The sequence below is a fragment of the Acinonyx jubatus genome, chromosome A3 (assembly GCF_027475565.1).
Source record: "Acinonyx jubatus isolate Ajub_Pintada_27869175 chromosome A3, VMU_Ajub_asm_v1.0, whole genome shotgun sequence".
Taxonomy (NCBI): domain Eukaryota; kingdom Metazoa; phylum Chordata; class Mammalia; order Carnivora; family Felidae; genus Acinonyx; species Acinonyx jubatus.
The window spans coordinates 6,503,452-6,517,010 of NC_069388.1; the positions used below are offsets into that span (position 1 = coordinate 6,503,452).

The window sequence follows — 13,559 nt, forward strand, 5'->3', positions numbered from 1 at the left end:
ATGGTTTTTGATCACTTCCAACAGAAGGAGTTCTAACTGATACCGATCACGGCTGTTCAAAGAACGGGGCCTCCCTGTTCTGGCGGAGAGAACCAAGCCAGCCCCACAAAAGACGCGGTCCTCCTTTAGGGACCCTAAGAGTAACTCGGTGAAAATAACCAGCCTTCTAGCAGTCAACAGTCTAGAAGTGCCGACCGGGCGAAGAGCCTGGATCTGGTGACATTTCGGGTCACTTCCAGCCCGAAATGCAGAAGGCGTTTAGTGGCTGAGGTGTGTGGAGGGGATGCTGTAACCATAGCAACATGAGCTGAAGTCCCAGCTGCAAGGAGCGGAAAAGGAGGTGGTTTGATTCGAGAGGCGCTTCCTGCACCACCCTCAGACCCGTGCCCGGCAGTCGGTGTCCTGTCCACACCATACCTCCTGCCTGCACCACCACGAGGGACGGCTTTGCCTTTTCCGTGCTAGCCTTGCACATGAGCACTTGGCCTCTACTGCGTCTCCTTGCACACGTCCAGGAGAAGCATTTGAGTAAGACGAGTCAATATCGGAGGCTTTGCTTCGGCCCCAGAACCCGGGTGATACGGATCAACGACTCTTCCAAGGAAACGATTGCTACGAAGGATGTTTTGAGTCACGAATATTTACATAACGTTATAAATGGTAACAGATTTGAGACTGTTGAAACATCAGCCTTTTCTGATTGGGCATACTGAATTTACCGACACAGAATCTGTGATACACAAAATAAATTAACAAGGAACCCAACAGAACGTGTTATGTTGGAAATATAACATGCGTCTTTAACTTGGTTAAGATGAAACAGCAAATATGTACAGAGTGTAAGAGGCAGATACATAATTTGTACCAAATCTCACAGAATTAAGTCAGTCCAAAATGAAAAACAGAACATTTGCTAACGGTCGCAATAGGAATTGATCATCTGAAAATAAGTCTCTCCTCCTTGACTTTCATCCTAGCACCTGATACGTTGTATATGTATCTCTCCAGCATTTGTCCCTCTCCCCACTGGATTGTAAACTCCCTGAGGTCAAGGGCTCTGATTCACTGCTATACGCCCAGCACCTAGAATCTGACATATAGTACATGCCCAATAAATAAGTGTTGAATGAGTGAATTTAAGACAGGTGTGCATTCAACCAACATAAAATTGGTTTCTACCACATCACTTGGTACGCCGACCCCACATGCTGTGCTAAAACCTTAGCGAGGTCCTTACTTAATACCTGGCTCTCTATGGGATAAGTCAATGTCCTGGGGTAGCTTGGCCCTTGGCAATACCGGCTTTGGCCACCGTGGCTGTTTCTGCCCCGTGGCTGTGGCCCCGGGCTGGCTTTTCGCATAGGACACAGTTGCACGGCTGGGGACTGGCAAGTTGAAGCTAAGAGGTGAACAGGGAGAAGGCGGGGGAAGGAGGCTCATTCCAGCGCCCCCCGGAATTGCCGAGTGTGTTGTTCCAGCTTCTGGGCCTCGGCCTGGAGGTGCCCCAGGGCTGCCGGGCTGGGGTACTTGAGCACGGCGTGCTTGGTGGCCAGCGCGAGGTTCTTGAGCAGGCTGCAAAGGTGGCTGCTGCCACAGAGAATCTCATTGCGCATGTCCCTCTCCTGGGTCTCCTGGCACAGCGTGTCCACCAGCTTCTGTCCCACCATGATGACCAGCTTGCTCTGCGCGATGAAGATCTCGGGGGGCTGGCTGTTGCTCAGGCTGCTGTTAAATACGCCGATGGCTTTGAACAGTGCCCCGAAATAGAGCCGGCAGTGTTGAGAAAGGTGGAATCTCTTCTCAGGGTTCTGCTGACTCAGAGGCCGGGGGGTGGGGGAACAAGGATGCTGGAAGAGGGAGGAAAGTAATCGATCAGAGGCAGATTTGATCGCCAGGCTGTGGGTATCTCCCTTTTCCTGTTTTGCTCAATGTTCTAGACTTAATATCAGAAAAAGTGCAGTTTTGTGTGGGGAGCCCCATCGTGCACCATTTGCCTAACAAATTAATGTCAATGTTTTCAAAGCACGATTACATATAAAGTATGGTATTTACATATACAATATTATATATTGCATTGTATATATAATCTTACGTGTTAAATACATAAAATCTCATTCAGTATTCTCAACAAACCATTAGAAGCCCGTTCTAAGAAGCAAATGGACAGAGGTGCCTGGGTGGCTCCGTTGGTTAAGTGTCTGACTTCAGCTCAGGTCACGATCTCACTCAGGCCTTGATCCCACGGTTCGTGGGTCTGAGCCCCGCATCGGGCTCTGTGCTGACAGTGTGGAGCCTGCTTGGGATTCTCCCTCTCTCTCTGCCCCTCCCCCTGATGGCACCGTCTCTGTCTCTCTCAAGAGAAATAAAGAAACTTAAAAAAAGAGAGAAACACATTGACAATGAATAAATCTATAACCTTAAAGAATGCAAGAAAACTCGATGAGATTTAAAAATTTACTCAAAGAACGGAATTTTCAAAAAATCCTTTCTAATTTCAGCGTCGGCAATAAACCTGATCCCCCCAAATTTCCGGAAGAAATCCAAATACGCTGACCTATCTGTCCTAATATGACAATATTTCTCTAACTTGCTAATAAGGTTTCATTTAGAGTTTTCCTTTCATGAGTTTTAGTTTCTGAAATATGGAACCGATGTCTTCCCAAAGCCTAGGCACTATCAAAAGATGCTCAGCAAAGGGTGCCTGGGTGGCTCAGTTGGTTAAGAGTCTGACTTCAGCTCGGGTCATGATCTCACGGTTTGTGCGTTCAAGTCCTGCATCAGGCTCTGTGCTGACAGCTCGGAGCCTGGAGCTGCTTCAGATTCTGTGTCTCGCTCTCTCTGTCCCTCCCCTGCTCTCTCTCTCTGTGTCTCTCTCTCAAGAATAAATAAACATTAAAAAAAAAATTTTAGTGGCATCGAATTTAGTGGCAACCACTCCAGGGGATAATCAAAAGCCTCTTTGTTAGGTTACAGGTGGGGAGATTGATGCTCCCTGAAGCAAAGGGCTGCCTATGGTCATTCATTTTGTAAAATAAAGATCTGGAGTTCTAGGCGGAGTCAGCTAAGTCTGAATGTCTTAGTCTTTTCATGAAACTGCATGTCCTCTCATCCACCTGTGATCTCAAAGCTCACAGCCTAGAAGAACTCAGTGTTAGGGTCTGACTTCGTATGTTGAAACTCCACCCCCTAAGGTGAAGGTGGTAGGAGATGGGCCTTTGGGAGGTAACTAGGATTAGATGAGGTCATTTGGGTGGGGCCCTGTGATGGGATTAGTGCCCTTGTTGGAGCCCTTGTCTCTGCTCTCTGCCACCTGAGGACACAATGAGAAGACAGAGGAGAGCCCTCACCAGGATCTGCCCAAGCTGACACCCTGATCTCAGACTTTCAGACGAGGGTTCTCGTCCCAATTTGCCCCCGAGATGTCCACATGATCAGACATCTCTGTCCTTCTCTCTTCCACTCACACCCACCCCCCAGCCAGGGAGCTGATCTGGTTCCCTGTTCTCCAGGCTCTAGGTACTCAGACAACCTTCACCAGGGATGCCCTGTCTGCTTCCTTCTTCACCTTGACTTGCTTCATCTTTGTCTTTAAAGGAACCCACTGGTTTTACGTCTATTACCTTAAAGGAAACTTTTCAAATTGGTGACTGGAAAACCACTGTCATTTGTCACCGGTAAGAAGGAACCAACAAAACTAAGCACCATGATAACATCTTCGAATGTTTTTGAAAAAGAACATCAAGTGTCACAGAGGCGTTGGTGACACATAAGCCCCAAACCAAAATGGTTTTCCTGTTGTAACCAGAAGCATTAAAAGAGAATGTCAAAGGGAATGTGCATCCATGGTATCGAACACCATGTCAGTCCCACCCACGCTAAACCTGCGACGCCCAGAACTGTCACTCATGGTTCAAGGATCATGCTCCACATTCTGGGGCTCGTTGGACCTGTTCATCTCCAGGGCTCCTGCTACTGCAAATAGGAAGAACCAACACAAACACCACATCTATTCCCAAGGCGTCGTGAATCACGGCTATCATGCTGACTTGTTCATAGCAGGAGGCATCTCTAGGGATAAAGCACACGAGTCAGAAATACGGGCGAGCCGGCCCTGTCACTTACCTGTGCTTCGAGGTTTTTGTTTTCATCCAACCTTTGTTCCAAGATGGGTTTTCCTGTCTCTTCTAGATTAGGCAACTTCTGAAAAATAAAATCCCTTCCGATTACCAACTTGAGTGGTTTCGACAAGGTTCAGAGGTGTTTAAGTCTACTTTAAAAGGTGAGCATTTTGGGGGGCCTGGGTGGCTCAGTTGGTAGAGCGTCCAACTTCAGCTCGGGTCGTGATCTCCCTTTGTGGGCTCGAGCCCTGCGTCGGGCTCTGTGCTGACAGCTCAGAGCCTGGAGCCTGCTTCGGATTCTGTCTCCCTCTCTCTCTGCTATCTCCTCCCATCTCCTCTTGTGCTCTGTCTCTCTCTCTCAAAAAGAAATAAACATTAAAAAAAGAAAACTTGAGCATTTATCTTTTTATTTTTGTGAATAGTTTTGCCCCCTGGTGCCTTTTTTTTCAACAAAGGAAACTTTGCCAGACCCAGGACTAAATTCTGCCTACCCACATGGCCTGATATAAGGACACATAGTTTAAAAATTATGTATGTTTATATTTATGTATTTTATACCTCTTTATGTCTATATCTATATTTTTAAAATAGGGAATGAAAAACACCCAGGTTTCTGCTTTCTCTAGAATGTGTTAAAGCTCTTACACCAACCACCAGGCATTTTGACAGAATACCACACAAGATTGGGGCTAAAAGGGATCAAGTCGTGTTGACACAGCCCCCAGGTTACCTGCTGTACCGCTTGACACTCGCAGTCCTTGAACCAAAGGCTCTTTTTTTCCTATCGTGTCTGAATTCATGCAGCCAAGTATTTCTAACAGTAAATGAAGGCTGGAGGCTGCTAAGAACACACACGATTTGGAAGAGTGTTTATACTTCCTGTTCTGTTTCTAAGAAACACAGAGACAATGACTAAATCTACAACTTTCAAAAATGCAAGGAAACTCGGTGGTGAGATTGAAAAATGTGCTCAAAGAACAGATTTCAAAAGGGTTTCAAAGTCCTTTCTAACCCTGGTGTTAGAGATAAGCCCCAAGACACCACGTTTCCAGAAGACGTCCAATCTGCCTGAATGTTCAAATGCCTATCTTACTTCTTAATAAGATTTCATCTAGAACAGCATTTCCATGAATTTTATTTTCTGGAAAATGGAACCAACGTCTCTCAGAAATTATCGAAAGATTATCATCATTCGATATTCAGTTATTGAACTGTTTCTAACAATTACGGAAGGGTTCTCAGCATCTAACTGGTGGGCGACGTCTCCAGATAAAATTTGAAGGGCTCCTTGTGTTCTACCACTCGGAGCTTACCTGTTCACAGATACTCGTCCCGTTTTTCTTTAGTATTTCAGGGGAGTGCTCCCTCTCCTTCTGTTTATCAGAAGGAGCACTTCTTTGGTATAATTCCATTTCTCTTCGGGGAAGCTGGATGCATTCGGCAAACTTAAATTGTGCGTCTGGGGTCACTTGCAAGGTGTCTCCCTTTTCACAGTTCTGCTTGAAAAGGAGCTTCCCGTTGGCAATGACCATGGAGGCAAACCTCTTGACGTCTTCCGGAACCATCCGCGCCACCGTGACAAATCTCTCGAGGTCGTCCGGGCTCTTTTGGGCTTCGTCCGTCACGAGGACTTCCAGGGACCAATTGCAGCTATCCAGGCTCTCCTTTGTTCCGAGCAGGATCTGGTAGGAGTTGGAGATCGTCTGTAGCTGGTCCCTAATTCTGGCCTGAAGGTGAGTGTCACTGAGGTTGCAGGCCGTCCCACGGACCGTGCGGGCAAAATCCAGGAAAGCCCTCAAAGACTCCTCCACGTGGTCGGCGGCCCTGCGGATGGCACTGACGTTGGCCTCCAGATTGTCTCTGAACCTCCACCTCCTGCTGACAAAGAGCATCAGGCTTGCGACAGAGCCGGCCACCTTGTGCTGCAGAGACGCTGCTGTCTCTCGGGCCCAGTCCAGGTCCAAGCAGAGCTCCTTCCCTGCCTCCTCCGAGCAGGAGCTGGACGAAGAGTCCGTGGCCGTGGAGGAGCAGGAGACAATGCTGGCTCGGCTGTCGGAGCTGGAAACGGACAGGCTGTCCGCTTCCGGAGACAGCGATGGTGGCCGTCCCGAGAGCCACGAGGAGCCACGGTCCGCGACGTTCTCTGAAGCCCCGTGGGCACTCCCCAGCTCGTGCTGGGCCTGAGGGCCTCTCGGCGTTGCTTTAGGGATGTCATAAATGTTTGGCTTGGTGTTCTGCTGTTCCGCTCGGGGAATCAGAAAGCTGGAAGGAACCTTGTAGCCGACACCTTCGTCCAAGGGGAACGTGTCCCTCGAGGCCAGAAATTTATACGTAGGAATTTCTGGAAGGCTGAGTTTTTTCTGCATGGGCACATTTTTGTGCAGGTATGGATCGAGGGACCTTGCTCTGCTATTTGGAGGACAGTGGAGGCTGGACATATACTGGGGGGAGCAGCATATACTGGGGGGAGTGTGGGGCCCCGATCCTTCTGCAAAGCTGCTTAGAGATGCATTTCTCGTACTAGCTTTTTCCGGAGATACTGGCGTGTCATAAATCCACTCAGATTTCTGAGGGCTCGGTAATGTGTTGTAGCCGCCTTGCCTCAAGGCGATCGCTGACGTCAGGGGAGCACTCTGCCCCTGTGAAGAACCAAACAAAATTGCCCAGGTTAGTAGCGATAAAGAGAGGGTGTGAGCCACTCCTTTGACGAACGTGTGTTAGGCTGAGGGCCTCCTAAATGCCAGGTACTGTGCTTCTTAAAAATCTGATTGTCACTCCCCTACTCCAGCTTCTTCAGCGGCTCCCCATTGCTGGTTTTGCTCAAGGCCCTTCACAATCTGGTTGCACCCACCTTCAGGCCTCCACACCATTCCTGCCACCTCCTTCCTCGTGGGTCCAGTCGCCCAGGCTGTTTACTGTCCCCTGAACTCAGAGTACTCACTGAGCCCACTGTATTTCATTTGGCCCAAACCAGCCCTTCTGTTCTAAAAGCCCTCCCCACCCTTTCCTTTCTACCTAACAAACTCCTATGCAACCCTCACGACCCTGTGGAGATGTCCCCTCTTTTGTAAGGCCTTCCCTGATAACCTTGGGTATAGGCGTATGCATCGTATACATGGGACAGAATTCAACGATGAACACGGATTCCAGATTTTCAAATTAAGGCGTCTCTCCAGTAAATAAAAACCTACTTGAACACATCTGTGAGGTATAGAATAATAAGCGTTTAACTGAGATCCACTGGGCTTTTGCTCCGCGCCAAGCACTGTAGTAGGTCCTCCACAGGAATATCTCAATTCTCACAATTAGTCTGCCATAAGAAACTGAGGCACGGAGAAGCTAGAGGACTCACCCAAACCACATCGCCCACCCTGTTCCTGAACATCACTGCCATCAGGTTTCCAAATGAAATAAGTTCTGCTGTGAGGCATTTGTATCCCTACTTTGGACCACGCTGATAAAACGTCCCGGAGGAGGCTCACATTTTCCTAGCAGCAAATCTCTGCGTCTCATCATACTCACACTTGGTTGGCTGGCCAAGTGACCAAGTCCTGCCTTTTGGGGGCTGGCGGGTACGTCATATAACTGCTGCTTCTCTGGCTCCTGGGGAGAGACCGAAAAGGATAGCTTGGATTTTTCCCTCCCGATGGACGCACATCACAGACTCTGCCCACGCCAGTGTTTTTTCCAAAGGAAAATGCAAACCACTGAAAACTTTGGGGCTTCCAGTCATGACGCTTGCAAGGCGGAAGCTTACATGGTTATGTTTTCAACAACGGACCCTGTGCTTTAAAAAGCTCGCCTTCTCGACCGAAGATGGGGGCAAACTAGAGAGAGAATGAAACGCAGTTGGCCTGAGTTAAAAACAGTGGCTCATTTAGTTCTGTAAGTTAGCCTTAGGGTTGACTTTGAAAGGAATCAAGGAAATTGGGACTTCGTGGGGCACCTGGGTGGCGCAGTCAGTTAGTTGCTGAGGCATCCGACTTCGGCTCAGGTCATGATCTCACGGTTCTTGGGTTTGAGCCCCGTGTCGGGCTCTGTGCTGACAGCTCAGAGCCTGGAGCTGCTTCGGATTCTGTGTCTCCCTCTCTCTCTGCCCCTCCCCTGATCATGCTCTGTCTCTCTCAAAAATAAATAGACATTAAACAAACAAACAGGGTGGAGAGGGCCGGGGTGAGGGTGAGGTGAGGGAGGTGAGTCCTGTATGTGTCTTTATTTAAGACTTCTGTGCCCAAGGCCAGCGCCTCCTTGTCCCACGTGGCCCTGCCTGTGCTCCTGGCACCTGTCACGGCAAAGGGATCAAGTGTATTCATCCAAGGGCCAGATGTGGGTCACACCTGAACCTGAGCAAGAGCCAGACCAGAAGTGGGGGGGTGGGGGGGGGAGCATCTCAGGAGGCTGAGGCTGGAGGCGACCGGCCTGTCCCAGAGCCCAGGGAGGAGACTTTGTCCCCGAGCCAGTGATCACTGGCCCACCTCGGAACCTGCAGGTGGGAGGTGTTCAAAACCAGGTGTGGGAGAGGCGGGCGGTGCCTGCAGGGATGCGGGGGAGCCATCTGGGTGGCACGGAGAGCCTCACGTGTGGGGCAGGGCCACGGCTGAGACTCACCTTCAGCACGGGGGGGCCCCGGCTCTGGGTCGGCACGTCATACACCTGGGAAGGCCGAGCAGGCAGCGAGGCCCGAGCGGGTCTGGGAATCGTGAAGAGGGCCTTGGGGAGAAAAAGAAGAGCCGTGGGAAGGAAACGTCACCGTGGTGTCCACAGCTCAGGCTCCGTGTTACCCTCACACAGCGAAGGCACCCCCGCAGCGTGGAGGTGTTCTCCCTGCACCCATAACGTGCGGCCCTTTGCTCAGACGGCAGGGGTGGGGGGACCCGGGACATGAGAGGGGCGGGTCCCGTGGTGGAGGGCAGTCTTCTGCCTGCCTCAGCCTCAGCAGGGAGCAGCTTAGAATGCAGAGTCCTGGGCCCTGAATCTGGGTCTCCGAGTGCCCCCGGGGAGTCCTGGGCCCTGAATCTGGGTCTCCAAGTGCTCCCGGGGAGTGTGGGGATATGCAGCACCAGCCAGCCTCCAGACGATTCTGAGTTCGCTTGGGATCTGAGGCTGTGATTCAAACCCAAGGTTACTAATGTGTTCACCCGATGATGCTGAGGATGTAGCCGTGAGCCAAGCAGGCAGAGAGGCTCTAAGGGTGTAAAGTGAAGGGATTATTGGGGGTGTGGAAGGGGCAGGGGCGGGTCGCGGGACTTGTCGCTCCAGCTGAGGGCTGATGGGGCCGCGGGAGGTGACCACACCAATGGTGGCCTCAGCCTTGGAGTCACTGGATTGCAGTGAATGTCCACTCTAGACCGGGTACCCGGCTAGCTGCTCCTGGGCGACAGCTTCCAAACCCGGCCAGAGAACCAATCACCTGACGAACTTTAAAATAAAACAGTTGCGGGGGCCCCACGTCAGCCCTCTCAAACAAGAGTGTCTCCAGGAGGGGCGCGGGAAGGGGTGATTTTCCAGGGGGGTGGGTGCCGTCTGCCAGGGTCAAGGTCTAAAGGAGGAAATAAAGTATGGACGGAGCCAGGACACAGGCTGGAAATCGAGACAGGGCCTTGAGGAGAGCAAAAGGTCAAGTCCAGAGCGTCTGTCAGAGGCCGACTGCATTTCCCATCTGGCAGCCAGGAACCTGTCACTGCAGGGGGCTTTCCGGATTGGATCACGTGGGTGGTTAGGACCCGAATGTGCGGAGACCGGGAGGGCAATTCAGGCTGGGAAGGACTAGATCGGGGTCCCTTTGTTCAGGGGGGTGACCCAGCTCTGTGCCCGGCATGAAGTGAGTGCTCGTATTTCCTAATCGATCTGCTTGTTTTGGGCGAAAGAATGTGTACAGCTTGAGACAGTAGGTAGAAGACAGTGGGCCCCCCACTCATCAGGCCGGAATAACAGACTCAGATAAAGCAAGTGCGAAGCAGACAGGACAAACCTGTCTCCCCCGGACGCGCTCAGCTGCCCAGTGTCAAAATAATGTCCTTCTGAGTGACGACTATTTCTTACAGAGAAACCTGGTTCTCTAAAATCCTGAGCTCCCAGGAGCATTATGGCCTGAAGCTCTATCAGCGAGAAGGAAACATCCTACTCCCGTCCGTGAGGCAGGCTGGCTTTTCATCCCCAACACAGAGCTTCAGAGGGCGGGTAGCAGGTGTCCCACATCTACCTCAACCTGGTGGTCCCCAAGGAAGGAGCAGCCTGCACCAGCTTTGCAGTCTGGGCTGATGCCGACCCTTCAGACACTGCCCTGTTTTGCTTAGAGCCTATCAAGACAGGCTTTGTTTACGCTAAACCCCACCTTTCCCCAGCCTCATCACGATGTATGCTACCTTCTTCTGTTTGTGGGATGCCCCGAGGTCCCTATGTGACGTGACCCCTCTCTCTCCGGTGGGCAATAAACCTGACTTTGTCCCTGTCAGTCTCAGGCTGATTGGTTTAGGATGGTGGTTCTCCACCGTAGAGGAACCTGGTTCACAAACGCCCGTGTTTCTTGGAAAACATGGGTTCAAGATGGCAATCAATTAAGGAACATGTTTGAGAAATATGGTTTTGAAAGGTTTGGGGGGACAGATGGAAACTCCAATTTGGGAACTAGTGGGTCTGAGAGTGATTCCACCAGGAAGTTGGATGCTTTTCACTTGAAATATGAAAGATTCCCCTTTCTGAATTCAAACCAACATCAGATGTGTTCTTTGTATGGTGATTTAAAAAAAAAAAAAGTCGGGCTAGTATATTATATTAAGGAAGTTGGAATAAAAAGTAAAACAAAGCTTGAGATAGTGGTTACCCTGGAGGAAGTGACTCAGAGAAGGTGGGAGGGGGGCTCATGAGGTGCTAGTTTTGTTCTATTTCTTGATATGGATACTAGTGACTAAGAGGTGCCCTGAGGATCTGTAGATTAATCTCAATAAAAAGCTAATTGCGGGGGCACCTGGGTGGTTCAGTCGGTTAAGCGTCTGACTTTCGCTCAGGTCACGGTCTCACGGTTTGTGAGTTTGAGCTCCCCATCTGGCTTTTTGCTGTCTGCACGGACCCTGCTTCGGATCCTCTGTTCCCCTGTGTCTCTGCCCTTCCCCCAATCATTCTTTTCCCTCGCGTGCGCGCTCTCTCTCTCTCTCAAAAATAAATAAATAAATAAACTAAAAAAATAAAATACAACCTAACTGCAAAGTGCAGTGTCAGCCACAGAGTCAGGAAAACGGAGAGCAAGGGCGTTCAAAGTCTAGGGGCAGAGTCAGCCCCACACAGGCACGAGGAAGCTTCAGTCTCTGGTATTCGACACCCTGGGACCCTGGCTGGGCCATTTCACCTCCCTGGAAACTAACGTTCTCATCTGTAAAATGAAGAGTTGTTCCCCAGATCCACAGAGGTCTCTCCCAGCCATAGAGATGTCTGATTCTGACATGTAGCATCCTGGATCAGTCGACTTGAGAAAGGTGACCTATTTTCACCTTCTTGGTTTTTGACTTTTGGCCAAGCTTAACCTAGGGACAGTTGGCACAGGGATGAGGGGTCTGTGAGGTGGGCCACCTGCCAGTTCCAAGCCCGTGGGAAAACAGCTCCGAGCTAGCGGCTGGACCTGCCTAGTTCTATAAACCAGTGCTCCACCCAGAATGCATTTCCCCGGCCGCCGCGGAGTCAGGCTAACTCCCAGGTTATTACATGAGGGGCGCAGAGAGGTCTGCCTTTTCCATGGATCAGAAGATTCCCAACTGGTTTTCATCCATTTCTTCTAGCACCTTCCTTTTCGTAGTAGAAGAAACAGTGGAATTACTTAGAATCACCAGAAGGCACAACTCGAGGAGAACTTAGACATGGCAGGGCCAGACAGGTAAACAGAGGGTGTTGGGACATGTCCACTCTCCCAGCACGGCCCCAGAAGCCCAGTGACCCAGCCAGGCGACTCGGGACTGCTGATTCTCCAACTTAAGCAGGAGAAAAAGGCAGGAAAGTTCCCCAGGTGCTTTACTGGGGCCACCTCAAGAAAACCTGCTCGAGTGGCCAAGGGCCCCGGGTTTCTGAATTCCCCTTTGGTGGCTGTGGTTTCTGTCAACGGCCACAGCCTCACACGAGCGAGGGCTCCAATCACGGACACACTTCATGGTAAGGACAAGTCTCTGACCCTTTTCTGTTTATCACAGCGCCAGTCTAGAAGTTACATCTATGGTCATGAGGTGCCATGTTGTCCTCGGTCTCTTCATTCGTGTAACAAACGTTGAAGTTGGAGGAGCCTGGACTGGCTTGGGCACTCGGGGTACCTGGTCAACAACAGTCATCACACCTGTTTGTCTTTTACGGGGGGAGAGGGGGGGACTCAAATCAAACTTTGCCTTCGGCAAAGGCCACTCGTTCTCAGAGGAACAACACCGTGGCCCTGCTCTGAGTCAGCTGCTCAGACAGCAGCGGAACATGCCAGGCTTCGACGTGGACCAGCTGTTCCGGAGAAAGGGGCTGTCACAGTAGGTTCGAGCAGCGTCCTTCTGGGGTTTGGAGCCAGCGCCCCTGGGTGGCAGCTGTTCCGTGTAAAGGCTGTCTGGTCCTCCGCCTGGCAGCCCGGGGGGTTAGAACATCTGAGCTATTCAAAATATCTTAAGAAACCAACACCTTTCCGTTTGAAGAGGTCATTGGAAGTGGTGTGGAGGAGGCCTGGGTGGTTAGTGGAAACTTCCCAGGGCCCCCAGCACGTACACCAGGGGGAGAGTCCTTCCTGGACACACACTTAGCCAGGACCCCTGCCCAGAGCTCTGGCCAGGTGGGAAGTGTCCTTTGAGCCGAGAGCAAAGCGAACAATGCGGGAAACGCCCACAGTGGCTGAAGACCGTGCAGATGTGTTCTGCACGCCTAGCCCCTCATCAAGGCCTGGGCCTGGGGGAAAACGATACGCTGTTTTTCTCCTTTCTTCTCTAAATTGCTTTCATTCCGGGGCGCCTGGGAGGCTCAGTCGCTTAAGCGTCCGACCTCGGCTCAGGTCATGATCTCACAGTTCGTGGGTTCGAGCCCCGCATTGGGCTCTGTGCTGATGGCTCAGAGCCTGGAGCCTAAGATTCTGTCTTCCTCTCTTTCTCTGCCACTCCCACCCCCACTCACACTCTGTCTCTCCCTCTCTCAAAAATAAACATTAAAAAGATTTTTAAATTGCTTTCCTTCCTAAAAAAAGTTTTTATTCTGCGTTTACCTAGTGTTTTTTTTCCTCTGTTTTTTAAGTGCTATTTTTTAAAATCGCAGTTGTCATACAGGCCATATATAACACACAAATCCATTTTCTGATCTCTCTGCTCATTGTGTATTTACTGAGTACCAACCTATGGGAGTCACAGTCCCAGGTGCTGGGGACACAGGAGTGAATGAAATAAAGGTCCCTGCTGGACGCCTTCTTTCACTTTCTCCTTAACCAATTCCACTTCC

The 13,559-nt window shown here is 50.7% G+C and overlaps 1 protein-coding gene across 3 annotated transcripts in view; it reads right to left on the reverse strand.

Annotated features, from left to right (window-relative positions):
- Positions 1–774: 774 nt before the first annotated feature.
- CASS4 (Cas scaffold protein family member 4) overlaps positions 775–13,559 on the reverse strand; it is a 37,641-nt gene continuing 24,856 nt past the window's right edge. For 2 of the 3 annotated variants that reach the window (XM_015066947.3, XM_053199792.1), the window contains exons 3-7: positions 8,727–8,828; positions 7,641–7,721; positions 5,432–6,757; positions 4,123–4,200; positions 775–1,847 (exon numbers count right to left, since the gene is read on the reverse strand). In XM_015066947.3, coding sequence (XP_014922433.3) covers positions 1,437–1,847; positions 4,123–4,200; positions 5,432–6,757; positions 7,641–7,721; positions 8,727–8,828 — 1,998 coding nt within the window. In that variant the 3' untranslated portion in view covers positions 775–1,436. The remainder of the gene's footprint in view (positions 1,848–4,122; positions 4,201–5,431; positions 6,758–7,640; positions 7,722–8,726; positions 8,829–13,559) is intronic. The other variant, XM_053199793.1, reaches the window with a different exon arrangement.